A 13143-nucleotide genomic window follows, 5' to 3' on the forward strand; every position below is an offset into this window, starting at 1 on the left:
GCCCCCAGGAGTTAAGAGTTAATCTGGAAAATTCATAATTTCCTATCAGCACAGTGGTTAAGAGCTCGGCTGCTAACCAAAAGGTCAGCAGTTCAAATCCACCAGCCGCTCCTTGGAAACCCTATGAGGCAGTTCTCTATCCCATACAGTCGCTATGAGTCGGCATCAACTCAATGGCAATGAGTTTGGTTTTTTGGTTTATGAGATTCTTATCAAAGGTTAGGAGGATATGAAATTTTTAGCTAACAAATCTGAAATTCAGAAATCTGCTCCCTTGTGCATCTCATTCCCTTAGCAGAGCACTATGGTGCTAAAAGAAAAATGAGGTGCTCTCACGACATTCAGAAGAGAATAGTAAGCCCATGAGAGAAAAAAACATCTCTGATAAAGGTGTCAAGACAATCCTAAAAAGTTTTATCTATGCAGACATTTTCTAAAGGTGAATGAAAGGCCTTTACTCAGTGTCCAAATTCCAGATCAGCATCCCAGTCTCAAGAGCCTCCTGGGCACAGCTGAGCACATCAGGAGCTGCAGAATTCCCACCAGGTGGGCACGGGCTTACACACTTAGACGCGTACTTTGTCCTCACAGCTAAAAAACCAAGTGTGTTTGCAGGCTTTGATCCATCTGCCCTTCACATCAAGGTAGGCAAGCCAGATATTAATACACCATTTTGTAAACGAGGAAAAAAAGACTGGTGTTGTCAGCGGCCGTCGAGTTGGCCCCCAATTCATGTGTTATAGAGTAGAACTGCTCCATAGGGTTTTCTTGGCTGTAATCTTTACAGAAGCTGACTGCCAGGCCTTTCTTCTGTGGAGCTGGCAAAGTGGGTTCCAACTGCCATCCTTTCAGCTAGCAGTTGATCACAAAGCACTTACACCACCCAGGCTCCTTGATATTAACATGCCATTTCGTACACGAAGAAAAGGAAGGCTGATAGAGGTCGACTACCTTCCCAAGGCTTTTGGAGGAGGGTGGTGGACTGGGACTGGACCCCAGGTCTTTTATCATCTAACCCAGGATCTCCCCAATCCATAGGCTCAGTCTTCCCAATGGCCTACCCACCTCCACTTAATGAACACTCAAACATTCTGTTCTCCACATTGCAAAAGGATCTAATCAAGTTACAACATCCGCTGGCCTATAAAAGTCAGCAATGACGCTGCCACATGCGTTTAGAAAGGACACACAGAATTTTATAATATCTGAAAATACCTCAAGTATTACTGGAAGGTGTCCCTTCTGTCTGGGAGAGAATAAAAAATGAATTGAAAAGCATTAATCTCAGAACACTAAAACATACTCGAAGACTGTTTTCTTTGTATTACTATTATATTTCCATCTCAAGCACCCTTCTGAAAAAAAGCATTTCTATCATCCCCTTTTCTTCAATTAGGTTTCTAGGTCCTAAGGAAGAGATAAGTACTTAGGATGATTAATCCTCATAGGAAAGTCCACACCCATTCTTTTTTACTCTAGCAGTGAGCTTCCCAGGCTGACTATTTTTAGCCTTTAACCAAAAATTTAACATTCTATAAGCAGCAACACTGACTCCTTTAAAGACAGCAATCTAACGCTCTTTGTTCATTGATGCGACAGATCTGAGAAAAAGTAATGTAATAAAACACTAAGAAATATTCAGCAGACACTTTCAGACCTTGCTTTTCACATAGCATCTGGCTAAAAAGAGATCATTTAGAAATATCCGAAAACATACATGAAACGTTTCTTGTATATTCTTTATTAATACAGCAAATTTACTGGCTGTTCCAGCTAGGCTGTATGTACCCATCTTGCAACATATCCGTAGGCCCTAGTACTTGACAGCTTTTATTGAAAAGTTGTTTTAAGAAAAAAAATAATTAAATAACTTATAAAAATATCTCAGTATGCCAGGTTTTTAAATTCTCAGTGATTGTTTCATTCAGAAACCGACAACAGTAAAAGAAAATTAAGTGACAGCAGAGCCAATATTCTGTTTATATTATAGAGCCTTCCCTCTACCCATCCCTTCGTTCAAGAATAGCAACAGGCATCTTTTTAAAAAGTGGATATAATATCAACAAACTACCATGATGCAGATCAAAACTTAATTCTGCAAAACTGTGATCAAGTTCCACATAAGATGAAACACAGGCATTTTTGCGTGTGGTGGCATAGCTAGACATAGCTAGACATACTTAATAAGCAAAAATTTTTTAACAGTCAACTTGCCCTTAGTTAGCTGCAAAAATAAAACACATTTCTAGACCCTCTGCGGTATAACATCTCTACCGTATTTCTCCTAAGATGGGGGGAAAGGCACATGCAACCAGAACTCTTGCTCACTCTGTAATGCCCTTACAATTTTCCCCATGCAGATTGAAGGCATTCGCCAACCCTAAGTGAGCTCCCTCAGTGAGCTCAGTAACGGTCTACATGTAGCAAGTGGCTAATTTTAGCAAGTTTAACGGGTTAGCTAGAGTGGGTATTGTGTGTAAATGCACTGTTTTACAGAGACTTTATAATCCTCTGAACAGCCTCTGACAATACTCTGCAAATAGTCCTGGTTACCAGGTTGCCAGGAGCCCTGAGCAGTGCAGTGGTTAAGAGCTCGGCTCTAACCAAAAGGTCGGGGGTTTGAACCCTCCAGCCACTCCACGGGAAAAAAATCTGGCAGTTTGCTTCCATAAAGATTACAGCCTTGGAAACCCTACGGGGCAGTTCTAACTCTGTCCTACGGGGTCACTATGAGTCAGAATGGACTCAACAGCAACAGGATTTTTTTGTTTGTTACCAGATTAACAGACTCTCCAAGTTAACAATTTCTGCTCCCTGTCCAGTCCCCTGCTCAATTGTCCACCCCTCCTTCTGGTACATTTCAGCCCCAACCCCCCATTCTGTTCTTGGTTTATAGGTCAATTTCAAAAAGGCTTTGGGCCTCCAAATCTTAGAGATTATTGGGTCATTTATGCCTAAAATGGTTTAAGGGCTTATAGCACAGTTTCTAAATTGCTGACTTCATAATTAAATCACAATTAATATTTAAACAATGATCATGAGACCTACAACGTGTTTTTTAAATTACTTAAATGAAGTCCAGTGGTTGCCTCTTCCAAATGAATATGGACCTGAAGGGACAGTACTAAGCAGTACTATTTCTCTTGATTACCAGAGCATTCGCTTTCTGGCTCAGCTTAGCATAATCACTTAAACAAAAAATTTAAAGGATTAAAAAAAAAAAAAAAACTTTACAGAGGTCAAGTTTAAATGAATCCCTTAAAAAAAGAAAGAAAAACCTTTAGTCCCATGACAGCAGCCCCTGTACAACACTGAGCTCTAGCTCTTTCTAGAATAAAACACATAGACAGTGTGGGCACATTTTCTCTTTAAATTTCACATCTTTCCCCAAAACCAAAGAGAAACCAGTTTTATAAAATCCCAATCATGTCTACGGTACGTAAATCAGGCACAAAAGGAGTCAGAGAGGAGTGGAGTGATCCGATTGCTTTAAAAAATTTCAACAGCATAAATTAAAAATGGTTTGCTTAAAGATCCAACAGGATTAATAAAAAAAAGAAATAAGGAAATAAAAACAGAAAAAGAACTGGATAGATGCAAAATTTTCTAAGATGATTACGGAAAAGCCCTCATGAGGCTACAAGTTCAAGTCCACATGAATCCATTTCTGAGGCCCTACTTATGTCCTGTTAAATCACACACGAGTCTCTGAGCACAAGAGAGACTGTACTGAAATAATGGGCTTGGTGAGAGCCAATCCAGGGCCTGCATGGAATGTGGGGTGGGCGCTGGGGGGCAGGTGCACTTCAAAGAGCAAGGTTTTCTGCACGTTGGCTCAATGGTCTTGCCTTAGCGAAACTAATGAATATCTTCTGGGTTGTTCTCGTGTCTTTATGAATGAAGAAGAAACTGCCACAGTCAATTCAAAAAATATATCTGAATAACGATCATACTCTTGCCTTACAATTATGCCAGTACACTATTAGCTCCTAGACGGTCACAGGTAGTATGGCTCCCTGAGACACTTGAGTAAGCAAACCGTTTGGCCATAATATATCTGATGGCGAATGGCAATAGCTCCCGAGTGAGCCTTTACCAACTCTGAAGCAGTGCAATTAAGAATGAATTAAACAGAAGAATTTGGGGGGTTCTGAGGACTCTTCCCATACATTCTCCCGATACGCACATTCAAATTTGACATAGAAAACTTTCCAAAACTTAACTAATCCTGCACTTGATGTACAAGGGGAAACTAAATATGCTTAGCTTCAAAAAAGTATACAAATTAGATTAGAAAATTAAAAATAATTTTTTAGTAAGTCAGATTAAGTAGCTCCTTGCAGTAAAATCCAAAAACACTCTACCTTAAAAATCCTGCTTGAAATATAAGCTATAGTCTCCTTCTACCCTTGAATTAAGTATTATTTCTGTGATTGTTTTCAAAGCTATACAACAATGTGATATGCAGTGGTGTTCAGAAGCTTACTGATTAGACAAATCCACCTTAGTTCCTTAATATCAGATGTGAGCAATGACAAAATCAAATTTGTAAACAAATATAAATATAGGGGAGAGTTTTAAGTCAAAGTTACAAGAAAGAAAGCATAACTGTCACCATCAGAAATCAAAATGTTGGTTCCCTTAAGGCAAAAGTCATACAACAGAACTGAGTTGCTCAAAATAATGGAAAAAAAAAAAAAAAAAACACCCTGGAACATTTTCATAGCTATGTTTAGGAAAAAAAAAAAAAAAGCTGAAATGGGAACACACACATCTTCCTTTCCCACCTAAAAGATCCATTCTAAGATCACAAAGAAACAAAAACAATGAAGTTAGCAGCACTACACTGACCAGGTGTTATTGTGGTTTGCTTATGACTTTGAGCTGCAACGTTAGCTGGAGCTTCCTGCACTAGGTTCTGCAGACTTTCCCTCCCCCAGCAGCAGAAGAGATGTTTCTCTTCTGAGGTGTTAAACATTTGGGTTGCATGAGGGACAAATGGAAGTTTGACACCTAAGATGAATAACCACAGTGCATTAAACTAATGGCAACTTTCACTATGTTACAGCCAGCCAGACTCACTCTCCACACTGCGTTTCGGCACACAAGTGCCAGGACTGAACTGAGGAGGTAAAGAACTATCTTTTTCTTTTAATACTTTACCATTGGCCTACAGGGATTTTCATAAATAAGGTTTAGAGCAAGAAAGGTTTGGGAGTTTGCTTTTAATAAACTCTCCAGGGTCCCTGCTCTGAAATATTTAACAGGTTTCTGCATCTTCTTTCAACTCTAAGAAAAAGATCAACTCAAGCCAAGGTTTACTCTGCTTTAAGAACGCACGCTGACACCAATGCATTATCTAGGCACTTTCAGCTTAGCTGAACTAAGAACTTTTATTTAACATTCTGTGAGAGATCCACTCATAAAATTTCTGGTATAGGCATGCACACCTCTAAGATGTCCAGTTCTGGAAGGATGTAATCTGCCAATTAAAATGTCCCTCAGACAGAAAAAAAAAAAAAGAAAAAAAGCTGGATCAGTAAAGGTGGATCTCCTGAGTAGATTATACCATTCTTAGGTCATAGGTTAAAGCTGTACGAATGTATATATGTCAGTGTTTATCTAAAAAAAGAGAAGCATCATATAGAACTGTTTAAATGAACTTCCAGCAAAAAACATTTCTGCGCACCAGTTGGCCATAGTTGGTATTCTCTGGATTACCTATCCATTAAAAAATCCCACCGCTGTCAAGTTGATTCCAATCCATAGCAACCCTACAGGACAGAGAAGAACTGCCCCACAGGGTTTCCAAGGAGGGGCTGGTGGATTCAAACTGCTGACCTTTTGGTTAGCAGCCATATCACTGAACCACGGTGCCACAGTTACCTACAAATGGCAGACAATGTTTTCCAGTCCTAAGCCTTTGGGTAACAGATGCAGTAAACAACAGTTGTTTTGTAATGCAAATTAAGCAACAAGCTTGCTGGAGAATGTTCCCACCCTAAACCCGGACGCAAATGGTCACGCAGCTCCTGACACCCTGCGTGAAAACCTATCACTGTAGATGTCAGTGACACAAACAGTCTTGCTAAAGACAAGAGTTAAAGAGCAGGAAGGCAGAGTGTGGTTACGGGTGAAGAAGAGAGGCTGCCTTCCGGTTAAGTGTTTTTGATCTCAGACACATTAAAAACAGCTGTTCGGTATTAAAAACCAAAGATTGGAACTCACTTGGGTTGGACCCTAAAAAAAAAAAAAAAAAAAAAATAACCCATTGCTGTTGAGTCAATTTTAACTCATAGCAGAAGGTTGCAAGTGAAAGACATAGTTTTTGAAATGGTGTATCTTTGGCTATGTATATTTTCGCCAAAAAAAAAAAAAAAAAAAAAAAATGACAGTCTTGCGGTTAAAATTGAAAAGCTTCTGGAATTGTGCAAACTACAGAATATCACAGGAAAACGTGCCTAAAATAAATATATTCTAAAATGTAACAGAAGAAAGCAAAGCAGCAGATAACACGGTAAAGTATCCTGATCACACCCCTTTCTTTAGCTCTACACCCACCAACATTTATCCTGGCCACAAACCTTTCTTAAACAATGAATGACTGTTCCATTCACTGACCTCAAAATTTTAATACATACACTAACAACAAATACCTTCCATTCTATCAAAATTTCAAAATGATTAGTATTCTTGCGGGTGGAAGAAAAGGCTGGAGAGACCTAAGTCAGGATGCAGGCTTAAAGAGAAGTTTAATGTTCAATATTCTTAGGGATAATTTATAAATATCAATATCATTACACTGAATTTTAAATATATATATACACACACACAGTTTTGAAGGCAGACATGGCTGATCTCTCTAAGAATAAATTCCACAAATACTTACTAAGCATTAACTACATGCACAGTCAAAAGTGTAAGATTGTTTTAGTGGCTATTTTCTATTGCTGCCAAGCCAGAGACTATAATTTCATTTGTCAGAAAGATGATTTGTTCTTCTAAAAAGCCTTTAAACAGAAGCCAGCCTATTTACAAAATCCAAAGCTAAATAGAATTTGCTTACTTCCAACTAAATCCATGATTCTAACACTGAAATAAGAAGTATCTTCAGTTACTCCTTATGTAAAACACATTCTCTTCCCCCCAAAACACAAAACAAAAAGCAAAACAGAGCAACAAGAAAACCTACCCAGCTATAAAAGAAATAGCTTATGCGTTTACATATTTAGTTCAATAAATATAGGCGTGCCCACAAATTTTAAAACCGAGAAGCATTTATTTGGGGTGGTCTCTAAATATTAAAATATAATTGGTTTTATTAATTCAGTCACTTCTTCATGTAGCAAAGTCGTATGTACCACACAGACATCTCTATCATTAAATATTTGAAAAGTCTTTCAAAATAAAATGTGAAATGCCCATCTCCTCTAGGAGCTCTCACAAGTTCTCCGAGATCAATTTTAGCTGCTCTATGAAAATTACAAAAATCTTATTTTCTACCTGAAAGGTCAAATATCTGTTTGAAATTTATAGAAAAATAATTAAAATAACTTCTAAATCATAGTGCCCACATGAAGTGTTTATGATATTTCATATACCTATCATTTCAACAGCTGAGGGCTCTGGATAATCAAGATAACCACAAGTACTCCTGTTTGTTAATACTGTTGATTACAATCAGCTAGTTGAGAGAATCTTTTCCCTCCTAGATTTATTTTATTCAACAACCATACTTTGCTCAGATGTTGTGACTGATATTTCAGTTGGTGTAAACACTGAGCGAAAAAGGCAAGAACAAGGCAAAACTCACTGGTTCCATTTCAGGATCCTGGATTTGATCCCCAGGGGGGCCAGTTAAACTGAAACCCTAATGCCCAAGACCTTCTGTACGTGATTTTGATCCTGGGTGGGCAGTAGAGGAAAAGGGAGGTTGGACAGAAGGTAACTATATGGATGGATCAGTAAAAATCCATCCCTATTACTGGAGGGACAATCCTCAGGCCCTTGGGAGAAGAACTTAAGCACCAGCACACTTCACATTCACATACTACGCAAGTTTCCCTTTAAATGTTTTTCCTACGACATAAATGAGCCTATTTACACTTCCCAAGAAAAGAGTAATATCATCAAGTAGCATACCTTAAATTCTAATGAATTACATTTTTAGAACTTTAAAAGTTAACTGAACCACCAGATTAAAAAAAGGAATAATTTTCATTAGTTATCTTCAAGTGATACACTCTCAACAATTTAAAGTAAAAACAGCTAACCCTCCGCACCACAGGTGATGTTAAAGAAATACCAACTAATACAAAACAAGAGACGTTTTAAAAGCCTAAGTAAAATCTAAGGTAGTTTAACTACTTCTCTAAAGCCGACTCTAGATAGCTTATAAGCAGTGAAAGCTATCGCATATCTAGTTGACTAAAAGATTAAATCAATTTTTTCCTCTCATCAGCACAAAATGCACAATACTCATAAAATCACGAATTTGTTGATTTAACTTCATTTGATTCATGATAACTCATAATCTTTTATTTATTAATCCTAATTAAAAAGCCAAAAGCTAAAATTCCAAGTGCAAGACATCAAAGGTAGCACTATATTAAAACAGCCATTCATCGTAACAGCTCTAATTAAGCAATGATTGGTCATATATAGTAATGAAAGAATTTCCAATGGGTTTGAAATAAAACATTCGGCCAAAATACAAATCAATTTGCACCTCTGAAATAATCTGCAACATCAACATGTTACTCACTGTTCTTGGGATGGGTGGAGAAAGAGATCCATTTGACATGTACGGGTCGTTATTCATATTTGGCATCATTATGTACCCGGAATAACCCGAGTAGGAGGGTCCCTTGTTGTAGAGGCCTCCATCTGGATGCTTTCCTGAGAGAGTTCAAAGAACAATCAACAATATGGTAACTTCCCTCTCTATATCACTATATTTTTTCATCTGAAAATCTAATAGTTTTAAGAAAATCAGACCATACATAAAAGATTTGTTTACAAAATACTCTAACTGAATTATCATGATCTATTTTAGATGGACAGTATTTATTCTCTTAAATGGCTTAGCAGTGAACCAGATGTTTTAAAAACATGTGGTTCAATTTACTTCCACGATTGGCTGGTGTTTTTACAAAAATAAGTGTTATCCATCTAACTTAATTTGTCTTAATACTAACAAACTGGACTATGAAATACAGACACATGGAAGAACATACACAAATCTAAAGCTATAACATAACATTAGGTGGTCTAGATATAACATATAGTTATACTTCACCTCATACGCAAACTAAAAAATTCTGCCTGTGCTTTTAGATTTCTGAAAGAGAACTATTCTACTAAGAGGGAGCTGTACCTAGTATTTGGGCAACTACCCAAATTTATGAAGGATTAACTCCAGGAGGCTTAATTTTATGCGCTACATTTATATCATTCTGTCAGAATAATTTGTGTGTTTTCAGTCTACAGATTTCTTCTTTTTAATCTGTGTAACTATTTGTAGTTGAAAAGGAAGCCTGCTAGTATAGATCTCTTCTCTTTTTTCTTCTGGCTGAAATATTGTTTGCATGAACACTTCATTCTGGTCAGGCCAATTTTAAGTAATTAAAGGGAAATAGAAACGCAGACTCGTCAACAAGAAAATCCTACAAATTACTTGACTCTAAAGTCACTGGGAGTTCTCTTAACTCTGAAAAATATGTAACTTTAAAAGTTTTGAGCAAGAATTAGGCATAGGGAGACAGTCTGATTATCATGTTTGATGTGCCTAATTCCTAACTATAAGAATAAAACTGTATTTTTACAAGTTAGGTTCTGCTTTACTAAGCCTTGTGCCGACTGTGCATTCACTGCTACCTTCTCACAAGAAACACCAATTGTACAAATGAAAACCCATTCAAAACTCTTCTTGTTTTAAAATAAGTTAGTATAAACTGTCATCCTTCGTAACAAGACACACAAAAAATACTGAAGACCTAAGCTATTTCGTACTTAAGGTAAAGTGAGGAAAAGAGAAAAATTCATTATAGACGTTTCCTCTTCCCCCAAAGAATCTGGAAATCAACTGAAACCCAAAGCCTCCTAATTCATTCAAAGACATTTTTTAAATGATACAAATATACATTAGAGATAAGCTGTTAAGTTTCCTGGGTTTTCTTTCCAATTTTGTGAAAACAGTAGGCACAGTCTTATCACATCTGGTCTCTGTTTGTTGAACTCAAATAAAAGTAGCCAAGCAACTACAGACACAAATTGTTTATGTGAAATGATAAAATTCAAAGACGTTGAATCTATCATCAGTGTCTTACCTTCATCAGGGTGTTCTCTGGCCTTGTCATGGTAGGACTCCTGAGAGGTTTGAGCTTGTCTGGCCACCTAACGGCATGAATCCCACCCCACAAAAGAAAGAAAATCACCTTAGAGTTTCTGACAATAACAATACAAGTGTGTGTCCACTGGTAACTCAAAGGACGAGGTTTAGGTGTACCCAGTCTGCCTGTTTTATTAATCTAAGAGGCACAGGCTAGGGTTAAATAGTAGGCAATCTTTTTCCTTTTTTATTCAGCTTGTATTTTGGAGGGACTATTATCTACCAAGAATTAGAAATTATAATAATAATAACAAAACACTAGCAATCTAGTAAATTTGGGAATGATTCCCATACTTTTCTGTTTCCTAAAACGCATCAAGGCTACTTGGAGGCCTAATACGATAGAAGTTTGAGTTAATGGGGTGAGTGTTCTGATAAGACTTTTCGGCCTCTGTTTGCTTCCATCAGAGCTGATTAAAAGAGTGCTGAAATATTTTGCAACTGAAAATGACATTTTAAACATAAGCAAGCCAACCACTCATAGATGAGGTTCTAAAGCCACTGCCCTCATCCAAGTCCTGCAGGAGCTCCACTCCGGCTCCCTATCTACCAAGGCTGGCTGTGTGCATGCATGCTTACCAGAGAAAAGTAGAACTGTTTTGTGGTTAAAGGCAGGAAAATCAGAGTCAGGTTACAGTCACCTAAAAGGTAGTTCAATTACCTATCAGTTCTAGTAACCACCATCCACCCAGACTTCAACCACGTGCAAATTAGTGGTATTACCCCTTCACCATCTTCCTTCACCATAGGTCTGCCCTATGCCCGCTCGCCACCGCGGCAAAGATTAACAAAGCCCTAATACACTGGTTCTCGCTTCAAACGCAGTGCCTTTCTTCCCAGACCAGAGAAGTGTAGAAAAATTTCCAGTGGGTGGCAAAATTTATTTATGGACTAACGAAGGGCAAACAAAATGGGTAGAAAGGGAAAAAAGGGTTTCTCTTTAAATACGAGAGTTCGGCAAAAAAGCGTCTGAGTGTTTTGGATGTTAGGTGGTTCCTCTCGCAGATCTCCTCTCCCCAAGCCACACATAGTCACAAACCTTTTAAGTGGGGTTAGGCGCACCCCAATCGCCCTGATCGCTTCTCAAACTGACATGTTGGGATAAGATTCAGGGGATAATCTCAGAACCCGCGTCCCCCCAGCCTTCCAAAATGCGTACTCACCCCTGCCATTTGGATAGAGAAGGTAACCTGAGGTGTTCTTAAACGTGTTGTTTAAAACCCCAAATTTCCCCGCCCCCAAAACCACACGCTTTCTTTTTTGGGGCAGAAAGATGCCATTTAAGGAAAAAGGGTATACCCTCCAAGTTTCTTTGGAGGGAAAAAACGTTGGTGCAATCATTTGGGTGTCAAGACTCTTCTACCGGATTTCCTCCAAAGGTTTCTCAGTTGTTGAATGAGGGAGGCCAATAGAGTGTCGGATATCAGGGTCCATCCGCCTCCACCCCCATCAAAAACTCTTGGCGCCGCCCGAAATAGCCCTACCGCGCTGGCCGGCTCGGGGCTTTCTCTCGTCTGCACCCACGTGTCTCTATTTACTCTACTAGGGTTACCAGCGCCAGTAGATCTGATAAAGCGCCTTCCACCCTCCCCTGCGAGGTGCCCCGGCTTCCGCCGCATCTCCTCTTAGATTCGCCTTTCTTCTGCATAGATTTCAGGCCTGATCCGGGCCCAAACTAACCCCAAATATAAACGCTTTTTTTTTTTTTTCCAAGTGACGGCAGTTGGAGAAAACTAGTGTTGCGGGCTGTAAGGCGAGGCCCCCCTGAGATGGCTCGGCTGGTCCTGCCCACAGATCCCACACGGAGCTGGGCGCTGGGGCTCCGGGGCGGCAGAAACCCGGCCTCGCACCGCCCCCGCGCGCCCCTCGGCCTGCCGCTCGGCGGCAGTTGGGACGGCCCCGCCTGCCCCCGGCCCACGCCCGCCCCTCTTACTCTCGCCCGGTCTCCACCTAAGCCTCTTGGTGGTTTAACGCACTTCTGCAGAGACATCTATCGAAACAGATAGCGGGTGCACTTTGTTTTCCGTCTTATGGAAGAACTTTTCTGCAGTGTTGTTCAGACATCCTCGCTCTAATTCATCGCACTCCCTCAACCCCACCAAAACGTCCGGAGGAGAAACGTTACGGGTTAAGGGCAGCTTTTCCTGTCCGTAAACAAACGACTTACCCACTGAACCCCTAACTGATGCGCTTGGTATAAGTTTCCCTGCACGCTACCCTCCCCTTGACACGCACACAAAAACGGAATGTAGACCAGGGACCACCACCTCCCTCCCCAAACAAACGTGGGAGCTACTGCGGACCCGTCAGCCAGGGCTGCCCCGCGCCTTCGCCCCCTTCCTTCCTCTGATCTTCCCCGGGACCCAGCCATGCTTCTCGGGGCTTGGGACAGCCGCCCGCTCACCTCGTGTCCGTTGCTAGCTGGGATGATTTCGGATTCATTGACCAAGGAAGACTTGATGTCGGCTAAGTCGCCTTCCTCTTCGGGGTGACTGATCTCGGCAAAGATCTTCTCCTTCTGGGGGTCGCCCTCGTCCTTAAACGGGATCATCTCGTCCGTGGCGCAGAGTTCCGGGTCCCCCCCGCCGCCGCCGCCTCCCCCGGAGAGCTGGGGCATCCCGACGGCTGTGTAATCTCCGCGCCGCTGGGGGAGCACCCGCGGCGGCAGCAGGAAAGAGAAGGGGTCAACGAAAAGGGAGGAGGAAGGGGAAGAAGAGTTGGAAGGGTGCGTGAGGGAGGAGAGCGGGCGGAAG

The 13143-nt window shown here is 40.4% G+C and overlaps 1 protein-coding gene across 8 annotated transcripts in view; it reads right to left on the reverse strand.

Annotated features, from left to right (window-relative positions):
* Positions 1–13123, reverse strand: part of LEF1 (lymphoid enhancer binding factor 1) — a 124702-nt gene extending 111579 nt beyond the window's left edge. For 5 of the 8 annotated variants that reach the window (XM_004380225.2, XM_004380226.2, XM_023734789.1 and 2 more), the window contains exons 1-3: positions 12795–13123; positions 10329–10395; positions 8765–8898 (exon numbers count right to left, since the gene is read on the reverse strand). In XM_004380225.2, coding sequence (XP_004380282.1) covers positions 8765–8898; positions 10329–10395; positions 12795–13007 — 414 coding nt within the window. In that variant the 5' untranslated portion in view covers positions 13008–13123. Of the gene's footprint in view, positions 1–8764; positions 8899–10328; positions 10396–11553; positions 12075–12794 lie in introns of those variants that run through there. The other 3 variants (XM_023734791.1, XM_023734792.1, XM_004380227.2) reach the window with 2 other exon arrangements.
* Between the last annotated feature and the right edge of the window lie 20 nt (positions 13124–13143).

The sequence above is a fragment of the Trichechus manatus genome, unplaced genomic scaffold (assembly GCF_000243295.1).
Source record: "Trichechus manatus latirostris isolate Lorelei unplaced genomic scaffold, TriManLat1.0 scaffold00071, whole genome shotgun sequence".
NCBI lineage: Eukaryota > Metazoa > Chordata > Mammalia > Sirenia > Trichechidae > Trichechus > Trichechus manatus.